General features: G+C 55.4%; 2 protein-coding genes across 2 annotated transcripts in view; both read right to left on the bottom strand.

Annotated features, from left to right (window-relative positions):
* Positions 1-11,619, bottom strand: part of CASP2 (caspase 2) — a 15,064-nt gene extending 3,445 nt beyond the window's left edge. The window contains exons 1-8 of the mRNA XM_004382364.2: positions 11,522-11,619; positions 8,535-8,685; positions 8,095-8,262; positions 7,890-7,971; positions 7,259-7,353; positions 6,863-7,039; positions 1,289-1,417; positions 1,088-1,178 (exon numbers count right to left, since the gene is read on the bottom strand). Of these exons, the coding sequence (XP_004382421.1) occupies positions 1,088-1,178; positions 1,289-1,417; positions 6,863-7,039; positions 7,259-7,353; positions 7,890-7,971; positions 8,095-8,262; positions 8,535-8,685; positions 11,522-11,595 (967 nt within the window). The 5' untranslated portion in view covers positions 11,596-11,619. The remainder of the gene's footprint in view (positions 1-1,087; positions 1,179-1,288; positions 1,418-6,862; positions 7,040-7,258; positions 7,354-7,889; positions 7,972-8,094; positions 8,263-8,534; positions 8,686-11,521) is intronic.
* A 1,338-nt stretch (positions 11,620-12,957) lies between these two features.
* Positions 12,958-13,764, bottom strand: TMEM139 (transmembrane protein 139). The gene is made up of 2 exons (XM_004382420.1): positions 13,523-13,764; positions 12,958-13,354 (listed from the first exon to the last, which is right to left on the bottom strand). Exons 1-2 carry the CDS (start codon positions 13,762-13,764, stop codon positions 12,958-12,960), a joined length of 639 nt encoding a protein of 212 aa, XP_004382477.1.
* Positions 13,765-18,794: the final 5,030 nt, after the last annotated feature.

The raw sequence follows: 18,794 nt of genomic DNA on the forward strand, positions 1-18,794 counted from the left end.
GAGGCCCCACGTCCCTGAGCGCCCAGTGTGGCCCTGCTCCCATGCAGGCCGAGGCCCCACGTCCCTGAGCGCCCAGTGTGGCCCTGGTCCCGTGGCGGGGGCTCAGTATACGGTGTGCTGCGGTGACACTTGGAGGTCCGGGTTGCCATTTCAGCCATTTACATCTACTGACCACACAACAGATAGAACACAATTATTTCAACATTGGGTCAAGGTGGCCTTTAATGCCAATGACAAGCCCCTTCAGGCAACAGTCCTGTTGTACGGCACAGCCCGCACTGACTGTGGACCTACCACGTCAGGGGCTGTGCTTGGCGGGCCCTCGGTACGCGTCACTGCACCGGATCCTCGCAGCCGCGCAGGCAGCAGGTGCGCGACTATCTACACTTCACGCGAGGAACCTGAGGCTGAGGGGCGCCAGGACTCCTGAGCTCACATGACGGTTAGTGAGGGGCTGGGCCCTGACCCCAAGCATGGAGCTGGTAACAGCTTTCCTCAGAACGAGATGCAGGCCTGCCTGCCCGAGTCCAGCCCCTGGCCTGGCTCTCAGCAGCCACCCGGGCAGCATGCACGGAGGGGTCGCGCGGCCTGGGGGAGCCGGAGCCGATGGCTGCTGGGGCCCGCGCCTCACTGCGGGTGCAGGCGGCCAGAGGGGGCCAGTGCAGGTGAGGGGGGAGCAAGGGGGAAGAGCAGAAGGGGCGGAGAGCGAGAGAGGAAAAGGAAGGGACGGCGAGAGGGACAGCAGAGGCAGCAGAGAGAAAACACTGCGCCTGGATGAGTAAGAGGAGCAGCACGCCAGAGACGATGAGCAGAGAGAGTAGGAGCTCCCAGAAAAGATGGCGGAGATGCTGCCGAGACACTGGGCCAGAGCAGGGCGCACAGAGCGCTAACCAACTGGGTCTCGGGCTGCCCAAGGCCCGGCCACCCCATGCATCGGAGACACTTACAGAGCAAGAGAGGCGGTGGCAGCAGGGAACAGAAGGAGGTGCCCGAGGGGTCCGATAGCACCTGAGAGGAGCAAACAGGAGCGTGAGAGCTGGCGGGGGCCGCTGGGAGCCACCACCCGGCGCCGGCGGCGGACACTCACCTCCACGGCAGGCCTGGACGAAGAACATCTTGGGCTTATTCTGCAGGCTCGGGCAGTTGGCGTTGTCAAAGAGCCGGAAGACCTCCTGCAGCTGCCCGGGAGAAGCAGCGAGAAGAGGGGTGAGCAGCCCCTCGGACCTCCGGGTGAGCCCCGATGCTGGGAAGGTGGGCAGGCAGCAGGCCTCCGCCCCCAGACACGCACCTGGAGCAGTTTGCCATCCACCCCGTAGATGGCGCCCTCCACCCCGTGGGAGAGCAGCGCCACGATGCAGGAGTCGGTGAGGCGGTGCGCGGGCAGCTGGGCAAAGCTGTGCAGCTTCTCCTGCATCTCCTGGAAGAAAGATACCCGTGAGCCCCGTCTGCAGCCAGCACCACCCTGAGCTTCTCTCTGTGTCACTGTGAGCCCCGTCACTGCAGCCAGCGCCACCCCGAGCTTTTCTCTGTCACTGGGAGCCCTGTCACTGCAGCCAGCGCCACCCCGAGCTTTTTTCTGTGTAGCCCTGAAATCCTGAGCCAGCAGAAAATAAAACGTTTTCTATACATCCCCACGGGAACAGTAAGAGAAGCCCAGGCCCCGTGAGAGGCTGAAGAAAGCTATGGCTTCTCCAGAAAAGGGCACAAAACTCTGTGTGCACAGTCACAGAATTCAGACACACTGAGACCCAGGAAGAGCCCCGGACTCAAGCTGGGACTGACGGAGTGGACCATGAGCTCACTAACTGATCTGTCCCCTGATCTTCCACTCCCTCACTACAACAAGCGCCCGGAAGGGCACGAGGGCCACTGGAGGCTTGAGGTGCTCCATACCTTTTTCTGAAGTATGCGACAAGGTACTGAGCCCCTCAAGCCTCCAATTCTCACGGCATGCGCAGAGGAAACAAGCTCACTGATGAATCTGGATGACAGTCAACTGAGGTGACGAATATACGATCCAAGCAGAAGTTCCAGCACCCGCGCACATGCTATTTACAACACACCCCCAAATAAAAGCACACGTGTGATGTGCTGTAGTGGTCCCCGGTGGGTGGTCCCTGAGCACCTAGAAAGTGTAAGAAATAAGGGCACAGCCTCAGGCCCCATCGCAGGCCTGCTGAGTGGAAACTCTGGGGGTGGGCCCAGCAAGCGGCGCTGTAACAAGCCCTCCAGGTGATTCTGCTGGGGCTGAAGTCTGAGAGCTGCTGATCAACTGGTTTGCAATACTCGGCAGATAACTGAGGCTTAATTATACAAAAGACTTGAAAGTCTGCAACTTGACTAGAAATGGAAAAACTGGCTTTGATAAGACAGTCTGTATGTTTTCTAGGCAAAGAGAAGCCAACCACGCTAATAGAAAACTGAAGGCAATAAAAGACATTCAAAATCCACTTACTTCAAGAATATATAATTTCAGGGAAATGCATCAACGTGAATGCTCCTGGGGAGGCGGCCATTACAGACTGTAACACAGTCACCAAAGAAGCTGACTCTGCTCCAAGGTGGAACACACACCTGTCTGACTGGCACCTACATGCAAGCGTTCTGAACCTGGGCAAGTGCCAGAGGACAGCCCAGCCCAGTGAGCACACACGCTGTAGCCTAACCCCCAGGACTACACCTATCAATAACCAGGGATTAGTCACCTGGGGGAATTGTTCCAAAAGTAGCAGAGCCTAGAATAGGATCAGGAGAGTTATTTCAGATGGAACGACAGTGCTTCTATAAATAGTAGGGCTCTGACGCCTGCGCATTTCGTCTGGGGAACACAGGAGGTGATGAGAGCTACTGTGAGGCCTCTGGAATCGTGTGCGCTTTCCTGGGGTGACTCAGAGCTGGTCCCTAACTCTCAAAGCAGTGTGGGACCCAAACACGAGTTAGAATCCATGCCACACAGTAATGGGGGATGCAGCACCTCGAAACGTATCTAATATTCTAATAGAGTAAACCTGTGAAAGCCGGAACCTGTATAAGGCGGAAACCTGTCACAGAAGGAAAACTCAAACACTTTCCACTAATAGAGAGCAACAGAAAAGGGGTAAGACTGCACCCTGTCGAAGGCGGAAAAGTTGTGAGACCCGGAAAAACAAGGCAGTCTCCCCAGGTTTCAGCTCTCACAGGTTTCACTGTGTGTCATGGATTGAATTGTGTCCCCCCAAAACATCTGTCAACTTGGCTGGGTCATGATTCCCCGTATTGTATAACTGTCTACCATTTTGCAATCTGATGTGATTTTCTTATGCATTGTAAATTCAATCACTATGACCTAATGAGACAGATTAGCGGCAGTTACACCGATGAGGTATACAAGATTGGATAGTGTCTTAAGCCTATCTCTTCTGAGATATACAAGAGAAAAGCGAGCAGAGACACATGGGAACCTCACACCACCAAGAAAGAAGCACTGGGAGGGAGTAGACTGCGTCCTTTGGACCTGAGGTTCCTGCGCTGAGATGCTCCCAGACAAAGGGAAGACTGATGCATCACAAGGACCTTCCCCCAGAGCCGACAGAGAGAGAAAGCCTTCCCCGGGAGCTGACGGCCTGAATTTGGACTTGTAGCCTACTGGACTACAAGAGAACCAATTTCTCTTTGTTAAAAGCCGTCCACTTGTGGTATTTCTGTTAAAGTAACACTAAATGACTAAGACACTGTACAAGGAAAGCGTAATTCTAGAACTAGTAATCTCATGAGGTAGACGCAATGACGAGACTTTGATGAGAAAGACTTAAAAACAGACCTGGGCCGGGAGAGGAGCAGTCAAAGGACAAGGACTCTCTAACGCCAAACATGCTATTTCCCATTTTTTAATGGAATTAGCTCTAAAGTCAAAAAGTGCCGACAGGAGGGGGAAAGAGGACCTTCGCTTCTGCTTGGGCTCCAGCGCTCACCCATCGGTCACGCATTGATCATGCAATGAAGGAGCTGCATCCCAGTGGCCTTCCGGAGAAGGACTCTCCGCACCTGCTCTTGGCTCCAATCCTATCCCCACTGTAGCTCCCTGGTCCACACTCTACCCAGTCTCATCGGCCATCGTGGGAACCCCCAGGCTGAGGATGAGACTGGGGGCACCTCACCAGGGAGGCGGGACCTCACCAGGGAGGTGGGAGCCCAAAGTGCAGGCCTGAGCCTCTGCTCCTGGTACTCTCACCTTTCCCCCGTTACGTGAAGCATGTTCCTACACTGATAACTCTCAAGGTTCCATCTGGTCCTCTCCTCCTGAGGTCCTCAATCCCACACTCGTGTACCCTCCCCAATGCAGGCCGCCCCTTGTTCACATCCGTTCCTCCCTTTGGGCCCAGACCTTGTCCAGGCCTTATGTCCTGCCCTTGCATCTCCATACTAGACTCTCTGCCACCCTTGTGCCTTCTGACAGTCTCACTAACCTTCCCCAGTCAGCACTGTGCACGCACCCCCTCTTGCTCATGGTGCGCCAACGCCAGCGGCAGGAAGATAGACTCCTGGGGAAGCCGCTCGGCCCCGTACATGCTGGTCCTGTGACCTCTGGTGCTCCCTCGCCCCGGGTGGCCCTTCACGTGGCACAGACTGCCCAGGCCACCGCCAGCACGCCTCTTGGCCGTAGCAGAATCCACCTGTCCATCCATCTGTCCATCCATCCATCCATCCATCCATCCATGTCCCACCAGCCCAAGGGGTCGCTCCTCCCTCTGACCCACACTGCCTTTTATCTTCCTGGCCCTTTAAGAATATGGAGGAACTCCAGTACAGCTAGATGGTGCCCAGCTACCACCACTGACTGCTCTGACCAGGATCACAACAGAGGTTTCTGGACAGAGCTGGAGAAGGATGTAGAACATAATTCTAACTCACAAAAAAAGACCAGATTTACTAGCCTAAAGGAGACTGGAGAAACCCCGACAGTATGGCCCCCAGACACCCTTTTAGCTCAGTGGTGAAGTTATCTCCAAGGTTCACTGTTCAGCCTGGGAGTGGACAGCCCCGTAAAACCAAATGGGACTAACGAGGGAAGGCAGAAGGGGACAAGGAAGCTGGTGATAGGGAACCCAAGGTTGAGTAAGGATATTGTTGATGTGTTGTAAGATTGTTAACCACTGTCATAGGGCAACATGTTCAGTAACTGTTAAATGAGAAACTATTTTGCTCTGTAAGCCTTCATCTTAAGTGTGAATAGCAACACAATTGGAAGAGGGTAGTCAATGTCACTGAACTGTGCACGTAGAAACGTTTGAAATGGTGTATCTTTGTCCATGTGTCTTTTCACCAAACAAAAGGTTGAGAAGTTAGAGGGTTGACATGTTGTGGGGTTGTTAACCAATGTCATAAAACAATGTGTACTACTGTTTCTCAAGAAACTATTTGTTCTGTAAGCCTTCAACTGAAGTACAATTAAAAAAAAAAAAAAGAATATGGAGGAGCACACTTCTTTTTTTGCTGATGTCAAGACTCCCTCATCTAACTGAAGTCCCCTGAACTCAAAGTCCGCATTTTGAAAATCTCTGGTGGCTAGCACAGCCCCCCATTATCAAGCACTCAAAATGGAACTCTACTGCAACTCGTTACCAAATAACGCAGCCAGATCCTCGCACCTGCAGCAGGTTCAGGGCAAACGAGCCGTGGGCATGAAGTGCCCACGGCCATCGGCCTACCGGGCATCTGAAAACACAGCATGTGCTGACTCAGCTGTGCATCTCCGACCAAAAGATGTGTAGGATCCTTCTGCAACCGCCCGCAATTCTGAAGACCCTGACAAAATAATTTCTAGTAAAAGGAACGGCTAGACCAAAACCTCCAAGAAAACACATAGCGTGCATTTCACACATGACCCTCTAACAGGACTCCCTTTGCGGGAATTATGGGAGATGCCCTACCCTGAAGGAGCCCTGGTGGCAAAACCCGCCCAGGAAGGGCAACGCAGGGGCCCCGCTCAGGAAACAAGCCTCAGCTGAAGCATGGCACAGCATCCTCACAGCAGCGGGCCAGCTGAGCACCAGAGACGAAGATCAGGCAGGCAAACACAAGATGAAGCCCCCCTACCCCAAAAGAGCAGAGGCAATCCCCTGGACGCTTTTATTTACCACTGACAATCCCAAAGACAAGCTCAGTAAAGCACTATTACTCTGTAATCAAAATAGATAATATAGATATCCATATGATTCTCCAGACAATTACTCAGTTAAAAACAGCACTATCCAAAGGTAACAAAGCCCATAGTGCAACCTCAGTAGCGGAAGTTAACCAGGACTAACCCAGGATGAAAATGCCTGGCCTGCAGGAATGTCCTCCAGAAGTAATCCTCCCTGAGACATGACTGCCACACAACTCACAGGGTTACAGAATTTGCCCACGTGCTCACTCACTGGACAGCCACAGAACGGCATTTATAAGGATAATTCCAACAAACTCTCACTTGTTACCCTCGTACCTGCCAAAGCAGTCTTCTGAACAATAACCTGACTCCTAAAGACAGTATCAACCAAGAAGTAAACTCCGCGTCGTCCTGGCTTATAGGACCTGCTCTGAGGTGCTCAGGGTGGATCGTGGCGTCTCATCACCTCCTGAGAGACCAGTGATAGTGGGTCATGCTCACACACAGACGTGAGAGCCCAGTCCTGAGGCACACGGCTGCTCTGTGAAGGCCAGCCACCCTGGGAAGCGGCGCTGAGGCAGCCGGCCGGCCTGGGCTCCTTTTCACTAGATTGCAAGGTGGAGGCAGGACAGAGTGAGGAATCGCCACACATCCCAGCGTAGTCAGGCACAGTGGATGGTTCCGGCCCGAGGTGCCCAGCCCTCCATGCGCGTGCGTTCTCCCTGCCCCGGGTACCTGTGCGGTCTGATCGTGAAGAACGTGGACGTCGTAGCCCAGCAGCTTGAAGAGGGTAACCAGAGTGCTGTGGTCCACGTCGCCCCCAGAGCGGAACTCCAGGTCCTTCTCTCCAGTGAAGCGCACGTTGCTCAGCACCAGCGCCAGCCCGCGGGTCTGCGCCTGCATCCTGTAGGCCTGGGGGAGGGAGGGGGCCGGTGAGATGCGAGCTTCCGGAGGACAGAAACCGGGCTCCCCCATGTTAGGAACTTCAAGGAAACAAAGAACCTCGTAATCTCTTTCTTAACCCTGCCAAGGAGATGCAGAGATGCACCTACAAGACGCCGAATCAGTGACGGCCCGACTCAGGGGCAGGAGGGACCCCACAGCAGACACTCTCCAGCCTGCAGGACTTACCATCTGGCGGTGCCTCTGGTAGAACTCAGGTGTGCACGGCTTCACCTGCAGGCAGGGAGGGCCGTCTCCGCTGTCCAGGGAGTGCTCCATGGGGTCTGTATGAGACAGAGCCAGCACACCAGGTCAAGTCCAAGCGCCAGCCCAGGTCTGCATTGTGACCTCAGGCCCTGGGAGCTGGGGTTCTGACCAGCACCGCCCCTACCCTCTCCCACCTGTAAGTCTCATGAGGGCACAGAGACCTGTCTGCCTTCGCTCACCACTGGATCCTCTGTACTTGGTCTACATACAGTAGGTGCTCAATACACCAAATGACAGAAAGGGGTATCTGATAAAAGCCCAGTTTTAACCACAAGGCTACTCCATCAGCAGGCTAGTGGCCAAAACAGAGCCTTTTTCTCCTTCTAAACTAACTCTGCTGTACAGAGGTTGACTGCACTAGTGGCTCCGAGACCCAATCTCCGGAGGAACATCACCTGGGGTGAGGGGAGGGCAGCGGGCCCAGCCACCACCCCGTCTATGCTGAGAGCCTGACACGGCCACGGAGGGACGTTCCCCATGTGATGGGAGCAGAGCTAGGGCAGAGCAGACCCAGGCAGGGAAAGGGAAGTCCACCTGTAGGGCCAATCCTCACCTGCAGACAGGCGGGGCTGCTTGAGCGGGCGGCAGGACTCAGACACCGGGAACGGGAGATGCAGGTCGTAGTCACAGCTCAGCTGGAAGACACCAGCACCCACAGGCCTCAGGGAGGTGGGCCAGTGGAGGTAAAACAATCTCATCTCCCCAGCACTGTCTCGAGAACCCCTTTTCCTCCTCCACACACTGCTGGGGCTCCGTACCGGCGGGGGGATGTGCTGGAGACCAGAGAGGGTTGTGAGCAGTAGGTCTTCCAGGTGGGCCTGCTTGGTCTCCCTCAGGGCGGCACAGAAGGCCTCAAAGGCCCGGGGGCCCCGCTTGGGCAGCAGGTTGAGGAGTTCCACGTTCTGGTGGAAACTGCCCACTCTGGCCTAGGACACAGGAAGAAAGCGTGACGGTGTCATTACTGATCTAGCTGGGGCTCCCTCTCTCCCCCCATGAGTCTCCCAGCATGCCCCATCCATCCCAAGAGTCCTCTGCAGGAATGCAGGCAAAGTCCTGTCATTATTCTCCAACTTGTCCCACAGTGGAAGGGCACCCCACTTCCTCACACAGCACGGAATCCCCTCACCCCTCATCTTGCTCTGCCCACCCCAGCGGCCAAGCTTTCCTCTGGCTTCTCCCTCGGCCAGCCTCCGGGTACCTGGATGAGCTCCCGCATTTCCAGGGTGATGATGTCCTTCTCCAGGAGGTGCTCCAACAGCTCGCTGAGCAATAGCTGTTTGGCCAGCACCACGCGGTTCCTTTTCAGAGCTTCCTGGTGGTCAGGGTGCATGCCGCACACGCCCAGCATCCTGCCCAGGGAAGGCAGAGGACAGGCCTCAGGCACAGGGTGTGGCCTCAGGCACAGGGTGCAGCAGGATTAGGAAGAGGTGCAGGCAGAACAAAGAAGAGTACTGAGAACAACCAGGACTCGCCTGTTCTATTGTCTCTGGAGAAGATGTGTTAGGCAGAAACACACTGACTGTACGTACAATTCTTCATGAAACACGATCAGCTGAGACCGTCTTTTGAGATGAACAGTCTGGCTGGGGGAGGGAAGTCTCTTCATAAAAATAACACAATACACACACACGCACAGATATTGATGAGAAGGGATACTCCTGTCTGGCTGACGAATTCTAATGAAGAGAATCATTCCAGAAAACATTCCACATTCTTTAGCCAGGCTGCTGGAAGTGAAATGAGTTTAAAAATGACAATGCAGTGGGGAAAATGCAAACCAATGGCCAGCGTTAATAGAAAACGAGGCAGGGACACACACTCTCTCTAGCTTATTTACACCAGTTAGAACTCTATGTTTCTTAAAAAAAGTACACTCTTGTAACAAAAATGATGCCATGGAAATCATCAGAATCCTGAAAAACAGGATTAGTAGCATGACAGAAAGTCACAGCAGATAAATCACAATGAGTACAGTCAACCTAACTTTGAAACCACCTAAAGAGTTAAAGCGAGTTAAAACTGGATTACGCGCAGCCCCTGGGTTAAGTTACAGACAACCTGAACCAGCCCTATAAAGCCTATTATATTAAAAATTTGAGCACACACAATACCTCCTAATAACAAACAAGTGCTACTTTACAATGCCCATCAAAACACTATCATGGCATTATTCTATTAAAGATGTTTTAGCGTATCTGAAAGTGTTTCTTTTCTGTTTTCTGTGCATAGAAAAATACACTATACATTAACAAACACTTGACTAGATCCTCAAGGTACCTAACTGTTCCGATTTCTGTACAAACTCCGATTTAAAGACAGACCTAGGAATGGAATGCGCTTGTAATCCGGGGGCTGCCTCTATCTGGTAATCTGGTCACCAGGGATGCCTTAATTTCAAGGACTACTTAGTTTTGTTATTGGTTTGGTTAAGAACTAAAAGAATCCTGTTTCCACTATGTTATCACCTCTGTGCCTAGTTCACTAAATCCTGAGCTCGCCAGCCAGCCGGCTTGTCGGTTTCTGAACGCATGACAACAGTGAGGGCTTTATGGCAGTATAAGAAAGGGATGTGGTAAAAGCTTCAGTTTATAATGTAAGAGATGGTTTAAAACCACATCCTGATTTCAAAGACCTTAAAATGTGACAACAACAACAAAAAATAACATGCAGCTTAGAACTGATGAAACACCCGCATGTACAGGATCTACTTGGCCTAACTCTGGGTCAGGGATTTTACAGTTAAACAGCAGAAAAAGCTGGGTCTTGAGAGACCCAAGGAGATATCAGGTGGGATTGTAAGGCAGGAGGAGTGGTAGGTAAAAAAATTCTCAGGGCTGGAAGATGCCAGTGAATTTTGGGTGTGGGACTGTGATGTCTGAAACTCCATTTTAATCTGTTGTTTCTGTTATATTGTAATACTCCTGTTGCTTCAAACCTTCAGCAAAAACCTGCTAGGACAAGCAAGACTCCATTTAAAAAGAATCATCTTGGGACACACAAAGCAGTCAGTGATGACATAAACTCTGGTAAAAGTTAACTGTTACTAGGCCAAGCCCAAGATAACATTGCAGCTGGGTGCCGAGGATGTCCGTTGGGAGTCACCATCAACGGCGGAGCAGGTTTACTCAGGTGTCTCCCCTAGATCACCCGCGGCATTCTCCCCTTGAAACTTTCTCCTCCCTTGGTTTCCCCGCTGCTGTTCTCTCCAGGGCCTCTCTGCCGACTGCGCTCCTGCCTCCTTCCCAGGACCTCCTGCCAGCCCTTAAATGTTGACACTGCACAGGGCTGCATCCTGGGTCCTCTTCTCTAACCCACAGACCCTCTCCCTAGACAATCTCATCCATGCTCACAACTCACTCCCAGCTCAGAACCGTCTCCTCCTCCACGCTTCAAGAGCCCATTCGTTTTTTGTTTTGTTTTTTAAATGTTATTGTGCTTCAGGTAAAAGTTTACAGCACAAATAGAGCTCCTCAGTTCTAAAGCCTCACCCACTCTCCACAAACCTGCTCCTTCCTACCATCCGTAGTATGGAGAGTCTCAAATGTGGACTTTCCAAGAATTTCAGGATGCATTTGGAAGGAGGGAGGAGGTTGGGGAAAAGACAAACAGGGGGTTCTTAAGTCTTGATTCTGTGGACTTTTGCAGCCTCCTGTTCCAAAATCCTAAATTAAACTGGGTTTGGACCAGGGGCCTGGAAATATGTTACTCTGGGTGATGTCGGCCACGAACGGCAATGGAGCCCCAGGAACCTCCTGGTCTTATCAAAGTACTCAAATCCCAAAGGTGTGTACACTTCTTTGAAAACAAGGTCACTTTATGTAAAGCAATCCGGATCAAGTTACATGCAATGCAAATCAAATGCACATCGGGCTAGCACCGCGGAGGGGGTCTCACCGGGTTTAGGCGCAGAGCGCAGTTTCTCACGGGGGAGCCGGGGAAGGCCGAGGAGTGGCGGGGCTGCAGAGAGCTCCCCTCAGTCAGAGCCTTCGGCTTGGGGGAGGGGGCTGAGCAGTCTGTGCCAGCAGGGACGACCAGAGAGCACCCCGCGCCCCTCGGGGCCTCCCGCCATCGGGAGGAAGCGCGGCCGCGGCCGACGCTGAGGTCCAACGGGGAGGGGGGCGGCCTGGGGCCCGACGAGGACCCCTGCGCCCCTTCTCCACTCAGCTGCGCCCCTTCCCCACTCACCTGCGACCCCTGTCAGCGGCCATCAGCCCCCTTGGCGGGAGAGCAGGCCGGGACGCCGCACTCGGCGCGGCCATTTCCCGCCTTTCGCGCCTTTCCCGGGCAGTGCGCGCGCCACCCACCGCCGAACGAACCGGACGCCGCGCGCGCGACGCCCCGCCCAGCGCCGACGTACGCAGCGCGCGCCCTGCCTCCCGGCCCCGCCCCTACAGGAGCTGGCTCCTTCCTTAGGTGGGCCTGCCCTGCCCCCTACGCGTGTTAGCCCCGCCCCTGCGCGAGCCAGCCCCGCCCCATGGGGGCCGGCCGCCCCCCTGCACGACCCAGCCCCGCCCAATGTGAACCGGTCCCGCCCCTACGTGGGCCTTCCCTACCCTCTACGTGTGTCAGCCCCGCCCCTACACGAGCTGGTTCTGCCCTTACGTGTCCTGCCCCGCCCCCACGTAGTCCGGCTCCGCCCCTACGTGTGCCTGCCCTGCCCCCTACGGGAGCCGGCCCCGCCCCCACGTGCTAGACCCCACGCCTGCTGGTCCCCGCTCCGGCCCGCGGTGGCTGGAGCGTGCGCAGGCGTAGAGCTGCCAATCAGGCCTGGCTGGGGCCGGTCCCTGCGGTCTGCTGGTTGCTGCAGAGCTCACTTTTCAGGCCCAGCGCCGCGCAGTCCTATAACCGTGCAACGGAGGCGGGGGGACTTTTCCCTTCACTGAGTTAGGCGGCGAGGCAGGGCGAGACGCTCCGCGGTAGAGGGCCGAGGGCGCGGAGTGTCGCCGCCCGGGCCAGCGCATCGCCGAAGGACCCGGCGTCGGGCTCTGAGGGCAGGAGCGCGGCTTGGCGGACCTAGGAGGAGGGCCACAGGCCGCGCCCAGCCGAGAAGCCCCCGGCCGGCAGCCCACTCACTCGGAACGAGGCCCGCCGCGGCCGCGACTCCCCGGCCGCCCCTGCCGCCCGCGGCGCTGTGAGCATCATGGGGTGACCAGAGCTGTCAGCACGCACCCGGCCCCACCCAGTCTGCATGCAGAGCCCTAGCCCCCGAGAGGGGGTGAGAGGTGCGCCACGGCGACCTTGCGTTGAAAACAGCGAGCAAGTCACTTTACGCCATTTACTAGCAGTGCGCCCTTGGGCAAGTTACCCAGCGTCTCTGACCCCTGGAACCCTCATAGCACCTCAGAAGGTTGCAGGACCAGGTGACCTAGTAGAGGTTCCTGTCGTCCTTTTCCAGCTTCTCTGGATCTCTCCCCACCTCACCCTCAGTCTAACTCTGGAGCTGTTTGATCCGGCGTAAGGTCGCTGGAAGACTCAGACCACATGTCCGCGGGGATGGCGCACGCAGCCTGCCCTTCACGGTGTCCAGGCAGGAGCACAGTCCTGACAGGAGGCGCTGGGAATGTTGGTCGAAGAATGGAGTGGGTCCGGAGCGGGGAGACGGCACATCGGCGGAGAGCAGTTTAGGGGGGTGTCCAGTTGTCCTCGTAGAAAACACTGTCATCATTTTGGGGACCAAGGCTGACCTCATAAGCAGGGGGTGGAGTAAGAGGCTCCACTTTGGGGGCTATCCGCAAGCGCTGCAGGTCAGGCTCAGTCGACACGGCCCGCGGTCCCCGAAGCCGGACTCTGACTGGAGCCCTACTGGGGTTTCCTCCCTGGGTCATAGACCCCTCTGAGCCCCCTCGCCTCTGCAGTCTCGCTCCCCTGGGCTCCTCTGGACAGCTCGGCTCGCCCTCCTCGTGTCCCAGGGGGATCACGCTGCTGTACGGTGGCGGGTCATCCGGCTGCTGGGGGCTGCTCTCTGGTTGCATCACCACAGCCACATCGTAGGTTGGCACCTCAAAGGCTTCATTGTCCCTGACGGAGGAGAAATAAGGTCACTGGTGGCTTTGTGAAAGGAGCTCTTTCCCCCTTCCTGTCTGTCTCCGCTGCCCTGACCTCTGGGCTCCCCCATTCCAGGGCAGATGAGAGCAGATTCTGCCTCGGGGGCCCAGGTGTCCTCTTGCCCGGCCGCCCTTCACTCACCGCGCGCTGCCTGAGGCCCCTGGGTTCGGGTTCTCATCCTGCTGTGGCCAGAGCCTGTACTCCAGCAAGCAGGCAAGAAGGCGTAGAAACAAGCAGAAGCTACCAAATGTGAAAAAGAAGTAAGCCAGGGGCACCATGTTGGGCCGGGCAGTGTCCAGCAGGAGCAGCCCCAGGGGGATGGAGGTGCAGCCCAGGAAGAGGAGGGGCTTCTTCAGGCACCCCCATAGCTGGATGGGCACCATGGCCCACGGCTCCTGCAAAAGACACAGCTCTGTCCGCACAAGCCATGTGGCTGCGCAGACCCCGAGTCCTGGCCAGCCCCTTCATCTGGGTGTCAAGGTCTCCGCTCTCCAGTCAATTGATGGCCAGAATAAATGCTGGGTGGGGTTCCCTCCAGCTCAGTGGTCCCCTCGAGAACCACACTGTTGTCCCATGGTCTCAGTTCTGGTGGGACAGCCAGAAAGGCACCCCAGGAGTTCTGGTTCCCAGCCCTCAGGAGTTTCCGCGCCCTGGCCCTGCCCACTGCGTGTTTCCTTCCCTGCGGTCGGGTCGGCCTTCCAGCTCCAGCCCTCACACCGCCTGGGGCCCGGTCTGGGCGCCCCAGGTCTCAGTGCACACTGGCATGCCTGGAATCCCAATGATGGGGCTGGCCCTGCCCGTCCTCCTGACTGCTGGACCTGGCTGGACCTCTTCCACCTCCCCGGACAGAGGCCCTCAGACTGAGCCCACGGGGAGAGCTCCACTTACCTGTCTGAGCCCCTGTCTTCCCATTCCTCCACGACAGCCCCTGCTGCAGGGGACGGATAAGGTGTATGTGGACACCACAGAGCCACAGGGCCATAGCTACATGAGACAGGATCTTCGGACAGAAGCCCAATAATGCCTGTCTTCCTTGGCACCCCATGTCTGCCAGGGCCCCCACCCTCTGCCAGCCTGTGTCAGCAAACCCCAATTTCAGGCTTCCTGCCAGGGCTGCTAAGGAGCCCTGGAGGTGCAGTGGTTAAAGAGCTCGACTACTAACCGAAAGGTTGGTAGTTTAAACCCACCAGCCGCTCTGCCGGAGAAAGTTGCGGCAGTCTGCTTCCGTAAAGATTACAGCCTTGGAAACTACAAGGTAAGGTACTCTGTCCTTCAGGGTCACTATGAGTCAGAATCGACTCGACTGCAGTGGGTTGGCCAGGGCTATTGCAGTGGTGGGAGGGGGTGGGGAGGTGGCGTTCCCTCTGAACGCAGCAGAGCGCCTAGGCACCCTGGACCCAAACGGCCTGTCCCCTGCACTCAGGGTGGCAAGGTGCCACAGCTGCTCCTGACTCCCCTGTCCCGGCCCAGTGATCACCCGCCCCCAGGGCCCGAGAACCTCTCTCACCTTTTGCCACCAGACTCCAGAAGCACCAGAGCTGAGGAGGGCGGGGTGTGGCCGTGGCCCGCCCACTGCCTTCCACCCAGCCCCCTCCCCCTGCTGGCCTTCCTTGGCCCCCTTCCCCTCCCTCCTGCTGACCTCCTAGGCCTCACCTGAATTTTTCTGGGTTTTGCTCACTCCACCCACCACCCCCTCACCGTGTGTTAATGAACGCCCTTTCTTTTCTGCCACCCCAGTGATCTTTGTACCTGGAGCTGGAGCTAGAAGGAGCCTTTCCCTCCAGGTGCTCCTGGTATTTAATTACAGCCCAGGGCAGGTAGCCTTATATTCCAGCGCTATATCCTGGGCCTGGATCCCCTGTGGGGCCAAGACCACGTCCCTTGTCTTTAATCTCAGCAGATTTCAGTGCTTTGCACACAGGAGCAGCCACATGTGGTGGGATAGTGCGTCCCGATACGCTGCCACCATCCCGGGCAGGCTGTCCAGGCCCCCCCTGGGAACTGCCCTCCGTCTGCAGATCTGCACAGTCGTGTGTGTATACCTGGCTGTCAGAATGGTGTCGCGACATCAGAGGTCCTCTGACTTCACACGGGGAGAATCATCAACATCAGTGCAAGGCTGATTGCTGTGGGGTGGAGATCAAGCACTTCCATTCTCCACCCTTTTCACCAGTTCTGATGCCAGCTGGCCCTCCTGTGGCAGAGTTCCATAATTCGTTGCAATGGCCACACAGAACTCACAGACAATACTCACAGTTCTGGGGTTTATTAGGGAGTAACACAACTCAGGATCGGGAAGCATGGAGGCAAAGTCTCCCTCACAGGACAGCTGTCAGCTCCTCTCAGCTGTACAGGCCTCCTCTTGGCCCCCTCCGGACAGGCTTCCTCTCTCGACCCTTGGGTCTTGGCCCAGCCTATGCCCTGCCAGTAAGTGTCCAGAGGCACCCCACTCTGCCAGCAAGCTTCCCACCTGAAGGCGCTCAGCTCCCTCACTCCGTGAGTCTGTGAGTCTAGCTCCGCGAAGTCCCTGGAGGCACCCTACTCTGCCAGCAAGCCCCCTGCCCAAAGGCGTTCGGCTCTCTCGCTCTGTGGGTCAGCAGGCCCACTGTAGCTGCCTGGGCTCCTGCTTCTGCTGCCCTCATTTCTCTGCCGCCCTTGCCGCCACTTCCTACCACCTGGCACTGTCCCTGGTGTTTCAGCTCGCTCGCTGTCTGCTGAGTCTAGGAGGTTCTTAGCACCAAAGGACACACGCTCCAATCCTGGCTCTTCTTTCTTGATGGTGGTCAGGTCCCCTCTCACTTCTGAGATGGGCTTCCTTTAAGCCTAGTGGGATGGCAAAACTGACCAATCCCCTTGTTGGGGTTCCATATACCTTATTTGCATTAGCAGCAAGCTGTCCAATCCCCTTGGTGGACCACAAGCACCTTATTTACGTCGTCCCACCCCATCAAGACTATGGCTAGGAGAGCAGTTTAAGTAACTCACTCCACTGCAGTAGCCCAGGTGGCTGTTGCTCCTTCAGAATCCAGCTCTGCGGTGGCACCGCTGTGGAGGGCATGTTCTCAGTCTGTCTCCAGGGTGCCTTCCTGCCTGTCCCACTGTGCTGCAGTGATTGGTGTCGGTCACCTCAGGATCCCTGCTAGGAACACAGCTCCTGACGCACCTCGGTGCTCAGTGACCTCGGTGGATGCCATCATTAGATGCTGCCCTTTGCCGGGCCTCACTATCCTCTGTGAAGAGCCGGCTGGTTCTTAGTTGTGGGTCCATCGGCGAGTCTGTGTGAAGTAGGGGCTGGAAGGTAGACAGTGGGTATAGACGCTTTGTCCTTTGGCCCAGAGAAGGATGGGCCACCCTGGGCTCCAGGCCCTGAGAGTGTTACCAGCGGGCAAGCTGAGGGGAGTTGTAGGCAAAGGGGCAGAGACCTAATGCAAGCCCTCCAAGGACAGGAGTGGGGGCACCACCAGGACCAAGGGTGCGTGTGTGCGTGAGAGGGGGGAGAGAGAGAGAGGGAGAAGTGTTGCCGTGACAATGATGTTCTCTGCCCCAGGTTGACGGTGGGGGCGGGGAGAGGTAAGGAGAAGCATGCTGTTGTTGTTGTTAGGTGCTTATGGAGTCAACTCTGACTCTGACCCTGTAGAACTGCCCCACAGGGTTTCCAAGTTTATAATCTTTATGGGAGCAGACTGCCATATCTTTCTCTGAGGAGTGGCTGGTGGGTTCGAACCACTGACCTTCAGGTTAGCAGCCAAGCTCTTTAACCACTGTGCCACCAGGGCTCCTTAGGAGAAGGCCATCTAGTCTAAATGAGGTGTGTCTACAGGAAGTGGCGAGGCAAGAGGAGAGCTGGTCATTGCTTTGTTTCCGCCCGTTCCTTGCTACCCAGCTCCATGGGGAGTGTGTGGCTGGGAGCAGGATGGTGATCTCTAGTCAGTATAGAAGGAAATTGGCCAAGGGTCCTTGATATATGAGAGGAGTAAGGGGACCTTGTTAAGGAGGGAGCTCTGGGTGGGGGGTGGGGCGGTTGAGAGGCAAGGGGACCACAGGGCAGGGCCCCAGGGACTACAGTGTGAGGGGCTGTGCAGCCTGGGGAGGGGACTTGTATAGCTTAAGGCTCTTGGTGCCAGAGGGGGGTGAGCTGGGGAGATTTAAAGTGGTAGCCAACATCCTTGTGCTTTGTGTGTGCTGAGAGCACTGTGCTAAATCCTTTACACAGATTATGCCATTTAAAATATCTAAAATGCTGATCACACAACAGGAGGTAGGTACTATTATTATGCCCATTTTACAGGTGAGATAACAGACTCAAAGCAGCGAGAAGCTTGAGGAAAGTGTCCAGCTGATAAAGTGTTGAGTCAAGATTCGAACACAGAGCCCGAGTCCAGCCCTGGCTCATAACCACGATGCCGTGCGACCCTAGCCACCTTGTTGGTTGCCCTAGTGATGAGGATCTAAGGAAATACCTATGAGGTTCTGAGGTAGTCACTCTGGTCTTCCCTGGAGCAGTGGTTATAGGCTGTTTTCCCCATGGTTTGCATCTTAAGAAAAAGCTGGTCTTCAAACAGCAAGGGCAGCTAAGGAGAGTATCAGAAGATAAAATACTGATTGTCAGCATTCCAGGCAGGGTTGGGAATTAAGATTGCAGGCTCTGTAGGATGCTTGTCTGTTATGACTCTAAGCTGATGATAAAAGATAACCCCTTGCACTGAGTGATCATAGAAGCCCAATATGCAGGTGACGTCTGAGAAAATGTTGGTGCATTTGTATTTATTTGTGAGTGTGTGTGTGTAGAAAAAATGTATCTGGCCTGCACGTACAGTCTGGTCTGATCATTAATAATAGCAGTGTGAGCTAAGTCTGATGATTTTCATTCTGTTCTTGTGAGGTGCCATCAGGTCGGTTCTGACTCACAGTGACCCCATGTACAACAGGACGAAATGCTGCCCGGTCCTGCGCCAGACTCACAATCGTTACTGTGTCTGAGCCCATTGTTGCAGCCACTGTGTCAATCAACTCAAAGAAAGGAAATGGTTTGTTTAGTGACGACCAGCACCAGACCTCAGCCTTTAACTCAGCTCTGTGTGCTTTTCTCGGTGGTGAGTGCTGTCCTACTTTCCTACGCAAGGTAGTGGCTTTCAAAATGGAAGTTTATTTTCTCACAGTTCAGAAGGCTGCAAGTTTGAATTCAGGGCACGGGCTCTAGGGGAAGGCTCCCTTTTCTGTCCGCTCTGGGGGAAGATCGTCGCCTCCCTTCCAGCAGAAGCTGGGTTCCTTGCGATCTTTACCTGAGGTCTGTCTTCCCCATTAGTGCTGTTTATCCCTGTGTCTATCCTGCTCCTTAAATCCAGCAGTGATTAGGTTTAGGACACACCTTCACTAAAATGACCCCATTGACGTAACAAAGAAAACCCTGTTT

This window comes from Trichechus manatus, unplaced genomic scaffold, assembly GCF_000243295.1.
Source record: "Trichechus manatus latirostris isolate Lorelei unplaced genomic scaffold, TriManLat1.0 scaffold00093, whole genome shotgun sequence".
Classification (NCBI taxonomy): domain Eukaryota; kingdom Metazoa; phylum Chordata; class Mammalia; order Sirenia; family Trichechidae; genus Trichechus; species Trichechus manatus.